General features: G+C 35.5%; 1 protein-coding gene across 4 annotated transcripts; it reads right to left on the bottom strand.

Annotated features, from left to right (window-relative positions):
- Positions 1 to 9,719: 9,719 nt before the first annotated feature.
- Positions 9,720 to 14,317, bottom strand: NIAP (Major facilitator superfamily protein). Of its 4 annotated transcripts, none has more exons than XM_090315551.1 (7): positions 14,150 to 14,317; positions 13,113 to 13,144; positions 12,864 to 12,981; positions 12,148 to 12,385; positions 10,859 to 11,384; positions 10,564 to 10,766; positions 9,720 to 10,058 (listed from the first exon to the last, which is right to left on the bottom strand). In XM_090315551.1, the coding sequence occupies exons 2-7, from the start codon at positions 13,135 to 13,137 to the stop codon at positions 9,840 to 9,842; spliced, it is 1,329 nt and encodes a 442-aa protein (XP_090171677.1). In that variant the 5' UTR covers positions 13,138 to 13,144; positions 14,150 to 14,317; the 3' UTR covers positions 9,720 to 9,839. The 4 variants fall into 4 exon arrangements, with proteins under 4 accessions (XP_090171677.1, XP_038894171.1, XP_090171683.1 ...); XM_039038243.2 differs by having other exon boundaries at positions 13,113 to 13,166; positions 14,150 to 14,311; XM_090315557.1 differs by lacking the exon at positions 13,113 to 13,144.
- Between the last annotated feature and the right edge of the window lie 759 nt (positions 14,318 to 15,076).

Below are 15,076 nucleotides of genomic sequence, written 5' to 3'. Positions count from 1 at the left end.
GAAACGTTATGAATTCAAATTATCCAATCGTGTAAAAGGATGAAAATACCCCTGCTTTTAAAAAACCCTTTCAGATACACGGAAACCCTTCAGACGATCCAGGTCCTCAGCTCTCCCGAGATTTTCCTGCTTTCTTTGTGAAAATTTCCTTATCCATGGTTATTTTCATTCTTAAGCTTACTTATTTCAAAAGTATTTCCTTCCTTAAGTATATTATTTCTTTATTATTAGAGTTTTGTTAGGGTTTTTTAATGTATCTAAAGTATATGGATCAATACTCTTATACAATGAAATTTGGCTTGATGATTGTGAAGGAACTTTAAATCTAGGAAACTAGTGAGCGGAAGCAGATTGTTCCAAATCCCATTGTAAAAGAACAAGAACATTTACAATCAAACAACAATAGTTATGCATCATGGACTAACGTACAACATGCTTCAAAGATAAATACAAAAGGATCGAGTAACACAATACCTTTCAGGAACTATATTCTTCATGTATTCCCTCGATCAAACTCGAGTGCATTAATCAACATGAAAGCAATGAGCAAACTCAACAAACAACACGAACTGGCAATACTCGATCACAATCGGGTAAAACTCGATCCTCAACCCTCGAACAAAAACTCGACACCATCACTCGATTATCTTGATATTCTTGGTGTGAGAATCTAGGAGGTGTGGGTTCTGTATGGATTTGGGAAGAGAAAGGAGGAACTAGACGATCGAGTAAGTGGGAGAAGGAAAAAGACTATCTTATAGACTTGGGTACTCAATCGTTTTGTAACGAGTATCTATCGTATAAGATTAATTGTTTACTCTCTCAACAAGTTATCGTATAACTCAAGCCTTTTTGCACGTGTTATTAAAAATGAAAAAGATTTTCATCTTTTTATCCATTCGGTTTCCATAGACTTACTAAAACCACACACTAAGGTGGTTATATGGAGAAAAACCGAAATCAGTTATCTAATAATTAATTTATTATAAATAAATATAATAACTAATTTATCATATTATATTTATAACCTATATATACAACATATAAACTATAGTCATTTTTCTCCTTTATGGAATTTAATATAAATCATATTTATATTAATTCCTCCAATCAAATAATAATATCAAATACATTAAATCAATTATATCACATATAATTGAATTAATTGAATTATATCATATATAATCAAATTTCCTCTTGTTAATTCGAACACTTCAAACTAACCCAAAAACTAATTTTAACCATGAATCCATTGAGCTACCAAGGGGACCTTATGGACGTGTAGCTTGAAACTCCCACGGTACGTGAATAACTGACTAAACTCTTTAATCACGATATCCACCATCCATTAACTGTCGGGCACTCCACTAAAGACTGATAGTTTTACTCTTCGCACTATAGATATATCCCTGTGTCCATTGGATATAACCAATCAACAGTACAATGACCCTTCATAAATCGCTCGTAAATACAGTTAGGCCAATTTACCGTTTTTCCCCTATAGTTACATCTAACTCACACCGATTTCTCTAATGAACAATATATCATAGTCCCACTATGACTAAACTCTTCTCGGGCCAAGAGAAGGTGTGGGTCACATTGTTCAAGCCTCAGAATCAGCCCTTAAGGGAGCAATTTATCTACTTACCCATGCTTTGGGCAATGAGTGAATTCCGTCTTGTGTAGCTGAGTTCCCAGCTCCCCAATCAGATGAATCCCTAAAGTGGTAGGTTTGAGTCGGTGATTTGGCCACTCACACTCATGCAAATCAAATGATCGCCCTCACAGGCAGAAGTTCACAACTCACTTAAGATTAAGGTCATGTTACTTAAGGTCATCCTAGTGAAATGAAAGTCTCTTTCATGAACGATGTTATATAACAAGACTAAACATTTTGTGATCCAGTCTTATACAAACTCCTTTGTATAAAGTATCCCCGCTCGCATGTCTAATACACGAATGATCGGGATCAGACCATTTATAGCACTTTACAACATTTGTAACATCTACAAAGCGGGCCAAACTCGTAGTGTCATCAGGATAAGGTTTTTCTCCTTTATCTATATACTACAGACCATTTAGATTATCACTTAAAGCACGATCCACTTGTATGTCTCCACATACATGTTTAAGTTACAACGATAACCAGGAATCTTAGTTTATTGGTTTGTGGTTAATGCAACTAAAATATCTCATATTTCATAGACCGAAGTGAATAAAATATCTCATATTATATATCACAAAACTGTTTGTTCATACAGATGTTTACAAATTACAGAACCATACGAGATTTAGGGCATTAACCCCAATAGATTGTGCATGTTGCAATATTTGTTCCTTTTTTTTTTATATTTATAGTTTGTTATTGATAATTTTTTGAAATTTTTCCATGCTATTTTGATTAGATTTGTTTGAATCTCGGTCGAGATTCGATGAAATGGGCCCGAGATCGTTTCGATGTGTACCGAGATTGGGTTTATTACCTTTGAGTTTTCAGAATTTTGTATACGATCTCGGGGTAATTATAGCCCGAGTTCGTCCCTAAGATTTTATACAGAATGTGACGAAAACCCTAATCTTTTTGCACGCCAGTGTAAATGGCACGAGTTTTTCATTATTAGGGCATGATCTTGGGCAAGTTTTTCACGTAGTTCTTCACCGAGATTTAAGCCAGATTCTAGATTTATGTGTATTGTTTTGCCTACTTGGTTTTTGATTTGAATGTATGGCTTCTGGTCTGTGTGACAGATGGCATTGGTGACTAAGATATGCACTTCTGATCATTTTCCTACAAATCTAACCTGTTGTTCTCATCTGGCGAAAATAATCTCGAATATTTAAAAGATGTTAACACCTAGGCAGTTGTATATGTTTAGGCAGACTGTTTTTGGCCATTTTTTGGATGTAAAATTAGTTTTTAATGGGCCTCTGTACCGTTATATTCTTCTGCGAGAGGTACAAGAGGATAGAGAAGATGTTATTAGTTTTAAGTTGCTAGAGAAGAAGGTTTCTTTTGGTCGGGATGAGTATGATATTGTGACAGGTTTGAGATATATTCCCAAGCGAGAAGTTGATTTTGATCAAGATAAAGCTCTTAGGCTTAGGAAGTTGTATTTAGGAAATAGGTCCAACATGAATGGGATAGTTTAAAAGCGATTAGGATGCAGTGAAGATGACTATTTTTTATTTCATCGAATTGGCCATGATAGGAAGGGAACGGTGGCAAGACATGGACTGGACCATGTTGGGGTTGATTGATGAGTGAGAGGATTTTTGTAGTTATGACTGAGGCTACATGATATTCACAAAAACTATGAGTAGCTTATAAGGTGCATTCAAAGGGAAGGTGACAAAGTACAAGAAGAAGCCTGCGAATAATAAGTCACTTGAGTCATACAACTTGTACGGATTCCCATTCGTTTTCCAGTTTTGTTTAATCTTAATTGTTATTGCTACTTTGACTTTATCATGCACTTACCGGAGGTGTTCGTTTTTTGAATTGGTAGGTTTAGGCGTACGAGATAGTTTCATCCCTTAGTGGACAGGTAGCGAAAAGGGTTCAACTGATGCAATACCGCACATCATGCAATGGAGTTGCACGTATTCATCTGAAGCAAATGTGATTCTTACACAGGCTTTTAGGCCTACAGCGGTAAGTCGTACTTCATTAAGTTCTATATGATGGCATGATTTTCAACGTGCTAAATGTGATGTTGTTGTTTACATCCAGGCTCGTATAAATGACTTCGTTCCGACCGATGAGGGAAAGGTCTACTTTGAACGTATGCTAGATATTCCGACACCGGATGGTTATGTAGATCTGCAACCTCCTCCATGAGAGAATGTCATTTGTGATCTTGTTGAGGATTAGGGTCGAGAATAAGTTAATAGACCTAAACGGGTGGTCGTGTTGCGAATTCAGATAACATTGTGGTTGAGCCATTTGTAGTACGCTCTCAGGCCAAGATAATTCCACTAGTGATGACCACAGCTAGTGGATCACAGATGGCATTTGAGTGGAGTATGCACTTATAACACTTGTACGGGAAGTTGGATCGTATCGAGTCATCCTTTACGACTGAGTTGAAGGCCATAAAGGAAATCTTGATGCTGATTATGAAAGTTACATAAAATATTCTTCAAGTTATGTAACTTATTCTCGTTTCCTTATTTTATTTACATTATTTCTAGGGTAAGTCAGTCGAATCGCAGCAACATTACGACACTGGAGAAGGTCAGTCGTTTTCCCGGGACCCACCTGGTGAGAATCCACCTACTGAGGATCCACTAGCTGAAGATCCACTTGTTGAGGATCCACTGGTTGAGGATCCAACTGTTCAGAATCCCTCTTCTACCTACGATGGTGAATGTGTTGTCTCTATAGAGATATCATCATGGGGCGAAGATACGACCGGTCCATCAGTACCTACTCTGATGGAGCCGAAGGATGAGATATAGTATTCTGATATTCATACAATTGGTTATTTAGGGTTTCTCCTATTATTTGATGAATTTTTTTTATAACTTTTGCAGCCATTAGATGACGACAACAAAGTGATTCCGTTGTCATAGTTTCCAAATGTGGTTCATAGGGAAAGGACCAGCAGGAAGAGAACAGTCCCATGGAAGCTTCATAGTCCTATTGGAGCTAAACCCGCCGGGAAGAAGAAAAAAAAAGGTGAAGTCATATGATCTGGTGCCTAAAATATCCGCTAAGTTCGAGAAGCAGTTCTCTGAATATATCGACGATCTCAGGCGGGTAAATGAGACTCAGAGGTCTGTTCGGAGTGTTTGGAAACTTCCATGGTTCATGAACTTATTGACGTCAGACACATTTACTGATGATGATGTAAGTTACCTATCGTTCAATTCTTAATACCGTGTGTGAACGAAGAAATAATTATTGTTTTTCTTTTAAACGATGGACACATTATTCTTCTTCACGCAGAAGAAGTTGTTGGACAATGCAGATCTAACCCACATGAAGAAGACATTTATTACGACGGATAGAATCGTAGCCCGAGACTATATGACGAGATTAAGAGGGGCACTAGCACATTAGAGGTTGAAACACTTGGGTTAAATATGATATAGTTATGTGATACATGCAAGGGAAATAACCAGATTGCCACATACACTGGAAGGATGTCAACTACATATACATGCCATACAACATAGGTGGTTGTCATTGGGTGCTTGTGGTGATCGACATGGTGGTCGGGCAAATATTGGTTTGGGATTCTTTTATGACGATAACATCTGATGGTGAGTTGTCAAAGGAGTTGGATAACATATGGACAGTACTTCCAGCTCTACTGGAAAAGGTTGGGTCCTTTCAACAAAGACAAACCTGCCCGTAACACTCTAGAGAGTGTATCGAATGAAAAATGCACCACAACAGTTTACGAGGGGGACTGCGGTATATTTTGTACTAAATATTTTGAATATGATGGTACTGAATCCCCATTAGATACACTTAGGTAGCAATAGACTTCACAATGATTTTTTGTTGATCGGATACGAACACCAACCCATCAACCACACCAACAGTTGATTGCAACATTCTCATGAAACACGTCCATGAATCATCGTTTCTTTATCCCTCAAATCGAAAGCAACCGGGTATATTCGTTTATTAGCATCAATTGAAACCACTAGAACGATATACCCTTATACTTCCTTTTCATATGTACAACATCAATAACAATAACGTATTTAAAATGCCCATCAGGATCAATCTCCAACTCATAATGAGTCCTATGATTGGCAATCTTCAACGCTTCCCCATACCATGGTAACAAACAGAATGACTCTCTAAGGGACCCTTCCGTTAAGAACAACGCAGCTTCCTTGGCCCGCCATGCCCTCTCGTAACTAATGTCCACCCCATAGTCCTTGCGAAAGTCTTGAATAATTTCTTTCAGTTTATAACCACGACTAACATCTTGGTATTTAGACTAAATCAGTTCAGCTACAATCCAACTTTTAGCTTGTTTATGATCATGTTTTCTTAATATCTTCTGACATGTGTGGGTGCTAACATATTTACTAATTTTGAACATTTTAGAGTCTTTCATTCTAATGGCCTCGATCTTCCATTGACAAGTCATTTTATGCATCTTAAAATATATAACTTCTTAGTAGATCTATTAACACGATACTGGAAGTTGTTCCTAATTGCAAAGACTGACATTTTCTTAACCAAATCTTTTTTTCTTAAAAACATATTACCAACCTAGACATCTTTTATAGTAGACTCGGATGAGACAACTATGGTGCTTGCCATTAATTTCTCAATATGCTTCCTCTTCTTACCACTGACACGCTATTCACCATTTCCTATTGAATCTGCACAATGCTCTTTGTTAGTTATTGGGTTACTATCACCAAAAGGTCCCCTGTCAACCTTTGATTCTACATACATCATTGACTCTTCCACATGATCAACATTAGCATCCTCCTCGGACATATCTATATCCGCCACATTAATGTCCACATCATAATCCACTGACATGTCCACTTCAAACACAGACTCAACGTTAGCAGCATCCTCAAATAGGTCCACGTTTTCCATATTCAATAACCCATTCGTATTGTCTCCTAAATCTAACAGACATACATTGTTATTCAATGGACTTAATGATCGCATCTCATTGGAAACCGTATTGTATTCAGGAATAAACTCAAGTTCGAATGAGAATATTGGAACATTTTAAACTGGATATGACGGTATCGTACTCCTAGGTTTATGGACTACTACTGGTAACTTCAATATTAAAAGGGCCACTTGAGACACATCGTCACCAGTTAAGAGAAAATAGAGATATTCTTGATTATTGATCACAAAAGCAGCTACATTCGACCTAACATTGTACAAGCACCTTATAACCAATTCAAACTCAACAAAATTTATCTCATTAATTCTATATATTTCCTGTAAAAACTCCTCATTTTATTCTGACGGGACAATCAACCTTTTCAACTGACCACCTATGTATTCTTTCTCATTCTCCCATTCACCCAAAAAACAAAAAAAATATACGAGGCATCCCTAAATAAAATCATATACGAGTTCTAAGAACTTAATAAATTCAGACAAAATCTCTGGGATATTAAATAATCTCAGTGCAACTATACAAAAATCTCGGTCGAGATCTTAAACCCTACGTTACATCTCGGTGTAATTATACGCAGTCGCGGCTGGGATTATTGAATTTCCACTAAGAATGCGTAAAAAACCACGAAAACATAAATTATTGGCCTCAACACCATGCTAATAACAACTCCAACAAATTTACAAATGACAATATCACTACATTTACCTTGTTTTTCTTGAATGTATGCAAAAAGATGAGACTTGAGGGTTTTGAGGACTGCCAATGATCATGTTTAGGAAATTGTTGACAAGCCAACCATCTATTTCCCACAAAAAGTGGGTAATTATAATAATTATATTATTTTTATATTATTTAGGGCATATTTGTAAAATTCTTTTCCCATCAATCGAATTTGATATTCAAAAGTTAAAACAATTAACACAATCTCGGGCTCAATCTCGCCCGAGATTGCTCAAGAAAAACCAATTATATGAGAATTCAGAAAGCGTGCTACTTTTGAAATGTGAAAGCTAAAGGGGGTTATTTTGGATGATTTTCCAAGTTTGAGATGTAATTGAATAAAATTGAAAGTTTAATATTTAAATTGACCTCCTCCACTCTTTAAGTTGGCAAATATTGGTAAATAATAATAATAATAATAATTATTATTATTATTAATTTTTAAAAAAAATGCCAAGATTTTGGTCTGGTTTTATCAACCGGCCAATTTACTATTTTAACTCTAGAGTTTTTATTTTTTTCATTCTTTTTTCTATTTGTAGTTTGATGATTCAGGTAAAGATTTGAACTTCTAAATTTTTAGTCCTTATTTATGTAACATTATAATAACCTACCGACTATAATAATCAACTTACCGTCCCAAATGTTCCCTAAAAATGTATTAACTTTATATTTTGTGTAACTTTCAATTCTTTTTCTAATTAGTGAGTTTATTGTCTAATAGGATTTTTAACTTTCGATTTTATATTTATTAAAACACTTTTTAAATGTTCAAAATCTTATGAGACAAAAGTTAAAAGCTTATGAATTTATCATGTATTACTTAAAGATTTAAAAACTTTGTAGATACAATCTTGAAAGTTCAAACACTAAACTTATAATTTAACCGATTTTAAAAGTTTAAATACGAGTTGATTAAATTTCTTCAAAATTATTTCTGTCATTACTAAGACATTGGGAATTTTTACTCCAAAAAAAGAAATGCTGAGATTTTTCATATGTGATTTTATTAGTATTTGTTTTGAAACAAACATGATAGGGAAGACGAGCCCGTGAATCATCGTTCCATACCAATGGATGAAGAGTCAGATGTGGGACTGACAATTAATATTATTTTTTTGAAGAAGAGAGGTGACTTAAGATTTCTCTCTAGGACGATAAAGACAATTGAGAATGACAACATATTGTAGCACGTGTCTAAACCACATGATTTTGATATAAAAATAAATGCTTACCTCAATTGGATTTGACCATGTTCAAAACAAATTAAAATAAACATAAGTAACATGTCCCTACCATAGATTAACAATTGGTCCACCTTCTCTCCACATGTGGCACATCAACACACACCATAAGCTACCGTTTGTCTAGTTAACTAGTATTTAGTTTTACTTTTTTCTCTCTCTCTCTCTCAAATTAAACTTATAAGTTATAAGTACTAATTTTACCAATAAATTTATTTGTTTGTTATTTGAAACATTATTGTATTAAGACTAGAAAAAGTTATTTTTAATATTTGTGTTTTTCATAAGATAGATAAAATTCCCATAAGGTAATGAGTCAATATTTTAATTATAATGTTGCTTTTGATTTACATTTTCGGCTCACTAAATACTCATCGATGTAACCTACCAAGCTACTCCTAAAATTCTAATTCTATTGTCATACCCTTTCAACCAATTCTAAGTTGATACATCAAGTTGTTAGACTACTTCTTTCCCAATTTGTTAAAACTTAGAACATCCATAATTATCATAATAATAATATAGTTTTCATTTTTAACAACATTAAATGCATGATAGAGATTTAACAAAAATATAAATTTTTTACCATGCATGAAGCCAGCATGTTGTGAAATTTCAAATGTCGCAATAAATTCAATAAAAATGACAATTTCCTCCTTTCTGGAACTAACTTACGACAAAAGAAATCACATTCTCCTAATGACATCATAATAAACTTAACAAATATAACAACAAAAATTATATGAGGGTTAACCTAGTAGTAAAAAAGATACACAGCCTTAATAAATGACTAAGAAGGTCAAGACTTCAATCCATAACCACCTACCTAAGAATTAATTTCCTACGAATTTTTTTGACATCCAAATGTTATAGGATCAAGCAAGCTATCCCGTGAGATTAATCGAGGTGTGCGGAAACTGACCCGAACACTCAAGGATATTAAAAAAAAAAATTTATAACAACAGAAATCACATTTCAACATTTGCTCATGTATATTATACATAAAACAAGTCGTGTAAGTTCGACCTCGTATCAATCTAATAGTTTAAGAATAACGACATCATATCAATCTAATAGTTTAAGAATAACGACATCATATCAATCTAATAGCTAGACCTTGAATTATGCACGTGTAAGATGAGACTAAAGGCATGATCTCTCCAACAATATCTATTAGCAACAAATAATGAATAGACGTAATAGGGGCAAGACCGAATCCAATTAGAACTATGTGATCAATGTGATTTCTAAGTTTCAGCTACATTTTTTCAGGAAGATCTTGTCCCTTGGTTTCGAATGGGAACAGCACAACACAGATCCCTGACAGAAGAAATACAATCTCAAAGAAAATAATAGCTGTTGTTTGATGGCATCCTTTAACCAGAGCTACTGCCACGAGAGGGCATGCCATTCCCCCAATTCTTCCTACAGAGCTAGCAACCCCGACACCAGTTGTTCGGATTGAGGTCGGATATATCTGTGGTTTGCATAGATTGTAAGAGTATAAATACGTTACACCACAGCAAAGAAAGAGCAGAAAAACTACATAAAAATCTCGGGACGTGAACAATGATTGCACCAAGAAACATAAACATGTATGGAGGAAATTTTTGGTTGGTAATAACATTTCGAACCAAAGTGGAATGAAGGACAGAGGAAAGATAATCTGATAAATAAGATTTTCTTATTAGAGAATGTAATTCTGTGACAATAAATCATGTCATGATAAACCACACAAGCAACTTACATGGAGAGCAAGAGAGTTTTTAGTTTGGAAGGAGAGGCATGAGATTGGAGAATGCAAGTCCAGATGAAAAAAAAGAACCAAGCATCAAGAGCAGACAACAGACCATCCTCTTAAAAAATTACATTATTATTAGGAGCATATACAATATGAACCAGCAGAGAAACAATATTTCTAGTTGTGATGCATGATGAGGCAATTGTCTCTTGGCAATGCAAAGTTTAGTGTTCCAACTTACCTCGGGAGCGTATATATAGACAACTGTGAATGTAGACGTGATACATACACGAGCTCCAAACAAAAGGGCTGTTGTTAAGCCATCAACCCGATAAAATGCTAGGGGAAATAGAAATGTGGCGCCCAGGAAGAACATTGAAGACATCGATAATTTACGCCCTAATTTGTCAACCATGACAGCTGATAACGCGAGACCAGGTAACTCTTCAAAGAAAATTTGTGGTTAGATTATCATCCATGCACCAAACCTTTGTCCCTGGCTAGAGAAAACTTTGGAACAACCAAAAGACCATTACCTGCGAAACTAGAGATAAAGACATCTCTGTAGTTGACATCTTCGTGTTCTTTTAGATGTATATCAGTAGACGTACATCTACTTGTCCCAGTCAACTCAGAGGTCAGCAACACGAGGCCATAATAAGAGAAGGCATTTCCAAAGAAAACCACCCAGAGGAGCAATGTAGATACGAGCAGTTCTCGAGAAAGAAGCTTTAACAATGGAGAGAGACCCACTATATTAGATTGTGTTCCTTGAGAAGTTTCAGCTTTAGTTTGTGTTAGTGAGAGCAAATGCACATCTTCCACCGGAATACTTTGCTCCTCAAAATCATATGAGTGACTAGAAACAAGAATGCCAGGGGGGAGACTTGTTCTATTACGTCGTGCTATTTTCTCTAAAATAATAGCTGCATCACTTGTTCTACCTTGTAAACAGAGATACCGTGGGGACTCTGGAGTAGATTGGTAGAAGATTAATAGGAGAAATGAAGGAAAAGAAGAAAACGCAAGGAGCCATCTCCAACCTAATTTTGGCATGACCATCTGCAAATACAAGGGCATAAAACATAAAGTTATTGGAAGAACCAATAAGAAAAGAAAATGATTGGAAGAACCAATAAGAAGACAAAATTGTCCGAGGTTAAACATCAAGTGAACATTTGCGTACCTTCACGTGCAATAATTAGATTTAACCCAAATTTAAAGAAACCTAATTTCCTTTCCCCTTTAGATATCTATGACATCAACCACTAATGAGTCATGACAACAGGACAGCACATAAATTATATTTTCAACCACTACTATTATATACAATACCATTTTTTTCATCGGATTATTTAACTGCTCCTGTTTGAACAACAGCAAACTAACAACCAATGAACTAACCAGTTAGCTGAAGAATAACAATTTTTAAACCATTCACAAATACTAGTGGTAAACTGGTTGGTTAGTTACAGAATAGCTACAGAATTTGTCTGATTTGCAGTAGAAAGACTACCACCACCACAGACTGTCTTCAGATAGCTACTATGAATATTATCAAAGGGAATATTAGAAATACTACATGAAATGAAAAGAGGAAAAAAAAAAACCCTCCTTGGATCTAATTGCAAGCAGTGTCAAAGTTGATCGACTCGAAATGAACCAGGGAACGAATAGAACTTCTATTGATATCTTATCTTTTCTTCTTCTTCTTCTTTTTCTTCTTCTTCTTCTTTTATTATCAGTATTATTAGTATTATTTTAATAAGAGGAAAAAGATGTAGCAAGAACATGTACTGAACTACAACAAAAGGCTAGATTATACCCATGCCAAAGAAGCTTCAAGGATTGTTCCAATGGTCCAGAATGCTGAAAAAATAACCATCCAAGTGCCTCTTTCAGGAGCAGGAATGAATTCCAAGAACCAGGATGCAAGTACAGGGCCACCTCCTAACCCAACGCCAACTAGACAGCGAAGAACTAACAAAGATGTATAATTTGGGGCAAAAGCACTTAGAAATCCGGCAACAGAAGTGATTGTTGCTGTAATGAAGAAACCTTTCCTGAATAAGAAAAGTTAAAAATGAAAAAACAAAGGAAATCTAGGATCCCCAAGACTGAAAGGAAAACAATTATAGCAGAGAAATTCAAATATATACAGTTTGGGACAAAAGAACTTGGAATCCAGCAACACATGTGATCCTTTCCATAATGAAGAAATCTACCTTGAACAAGATAAAGTTAAGAACAAAAAACAAGAGAAATAGAATAACAAGGCTGTTGTAAACATCCAATTCTATATCATAAGAACTCAATTATAAAATTCTGAATACCAAACAATCTTTTATGAGTATCAGTCAAAAGGTTGGAGAAAAAAAAATCTTGGAGTCTGAAGCATAAGAACCATTAAGATGGAAGAGGAAGCAAACGATGCAAGTAGATTGCACAAATTGCATGAACAAGAGGGAGTCACATCATCAAGCATACACATATGTGATATGTTAATGAAAGTGAAATGATATCAGAATAAAGGAGACCTGCCTTCGTCCATATTTATCAGAAACTATGCCCCATGAATAGGCCCCAACTAACATGCCAGCAAAAACCACACTGGTGATCAAAGACTCTTCATGGGGAGAAAGGCTCCACGCAGACTGAACTGCAGGTCCAACAAAGGAGAGTAACATCATTTCCATAGCTTCTGAAACCCATCCCATTCCAGCATAAGCAAGCACAAGAATTTGAAAATTCCCAAAACCCATGGATACAAGAGCTTCATCAATAGTGTACCTCGGGCTCGGACTTTCATCTCCATCCTCCACCTTACAAGACAGGAAATCCACACTAATTACAGACAAGTATCATGTAAATAATCCATGCAAGAAATTTCCACTAATCTATAGACCTCATTGTTCTTTCCTACTGATAATAGTTTAAATTGATTGACCTTTATAACACAGTTGCCAACGTCTAGTCTATGGTGTTAAAAACTAACTTTGATGATAACTTAGAACTCAAAGACTTAGATGTTCATTTGCTTTGAATAATTGAGATTAAGAAACGGTTAGAACACAACTTAAAGGCATAAAACCTTCCTGCAAACTTCTTGATGTGTATTGGTAGACTTGTCTTTATCTCCAGAAAATCAAAGTGGATATTGAATTCAATATCCAAGTCTTCTTACGGATTTTTTACACCCGTTGTTTAGGCAGTAGCTTTAAAGTAAACAATAGGAGAAAATAAACAGTGCAAGGCATGTACACCACTTCATCTTCAGCTTTCAAATTGAAACCAACAGTGTCCCGTCCATCAAAAGGAAACAAAACCTAAGTTTGAACTCAGAGACCCATACACAAAGTACGCAACATATAAAAACCATTCATTCAATTTCTCAAACCAATTATAGCAACACCAAAAGTTGACCCATGTTCAATTCCTCACTAAAACTACAGCCTACCCATAACAAGTATTCAATCAAAACTTTTTTAAAAAAAAAAAAAAAAAAAGGTTTTCAAAACAAACAGCTGAGTACGAGAATCCAACATCCGATTAATTTAAGAAGACGACGAATAGAAACCCAGTTGACAAATTTGCAGGAAAGCCCCCCCTTTACAAATGCAACAAACACAATAATCCAATCCTAGCATCTATGAATCAGTATTTTGAGTTCCGTAGATTATGTTTACAATTCGGAAAAGAAAACGCAAGACGCCAAAATCATGGGAAAGGATAACAAACGACCGAAAGAAAAAAATCCATAGCTAGGCGAATTACAAATACGAGTGATTCTAAAAAATATGAAAAGATAAGAGAGAAAGAAGATGAACCTCCTGTCGTCGGTCTGGGGAAATAACAAAGGAGCGTTCCTCCATTTCCATTCCCTGAATCGATTATGGGATCTGCAGATGATGGACGTTTTATTGGAAGACTTCGACGTACAACAAAATGAACATTGGCCAAATTCCTCTTTTGTCTAATCACTCATGCTTGGACCCATCCACATAGAAAATGAAATTTTCATTATATCTCTAAAAAAAAATAAAAAAATAAAAAATAAAATTAAAATTTCATTGACTTTTTAAGGATAAATTGCATCTAGATTGAGAAAGATGAACTTTAACTAAAATGTTATTAACCAACTCACCAAAATAGCAAATGACCAAAATCTTAAATGCACTCTGGATCTCTTATAGAAAATCACTTTAGCAACTAATCAAAACTAAAATCCTAGATTTGTCAGCTTTAACTAATTTATTTCATAGTCTAATCATTAGGGTTAGCAAAAATCCCCGTTCCCTGCCCTGATCGAGGCGAATAATCCACATTTTGACCAGGGAGGGCAAATTGGGGATTATAACTGGGTCCCTGGTCAGGGATGGGGAGGGTATCCTCGCCCTATCCCGGATTAACTTTTTTTAAAAATTTTTTTTAACATATATATATATAATGAGGATGGATCCCCGCAGGGGCCCTTTTTCCAAGGAATCCCCATCCCCATCCCCACCTTCAATTAGTGGGGATGGGGGAAATACCCCATGGGGATGGGGATGGGAGTCCCCCGCTCCGACCCGACCCTGTTGCCAACTCTACTAATCATCCAAAAATATAAATCAGATACTAGACTTAATACCTGTTCAAGAGTGAGTTCATAAAAACTTAGTAGCATGGACCAAAATAAGCACTCTTAATAAGTTCACATGCTAGAATGGACGTTGTTGAAAGTTTAGAGATCAAAGTAGAATAAGATTCAAAAC

Source organism: Benincasa hispida, chromosome 1 (genome assembly GCF_027475165.1).
Source record: "Benincasa hispida cultivar pf3 chromosome 1, pf3_genome.v1.1, whole genome shotgun sequence".
NCBI classification, from domain to species: Eukaryota; Viridiplantae; Streptophyta; class Magnoliopsida; order Cucurbitales; family Cucurbitaceae; genus Benincasa; species Benincasa hispida.
The sequence above is the reverse complement of the archived record's forward strand: the minus strand, read 5'-3'. Positions and strand labels throughout refer to the sequence as shown.

Coding starts and splice junctions, on each gene's coding strand:
- NIAP (XM_039038234.2), bottom strand. CDS start 14,200: ATGGAAATGGAGGAACGCTCCTTTGTTATTTCCCCAGACCGACGACAG. Junction 13,145..14,149: donor CCCCAGACCGACGACAGGAG/GTTCATCTTCTT, acceptor CTGTCTTGTAAG/GTGGAGGATGGAGATGAAAG. Junction 11,385..12,147: donor TTGAAGCTTCTTTGGCATGG/GTATAATCTAGC, acceptor TTGTATTTGCAG/ATGGTCATGCCAAAATTAGG.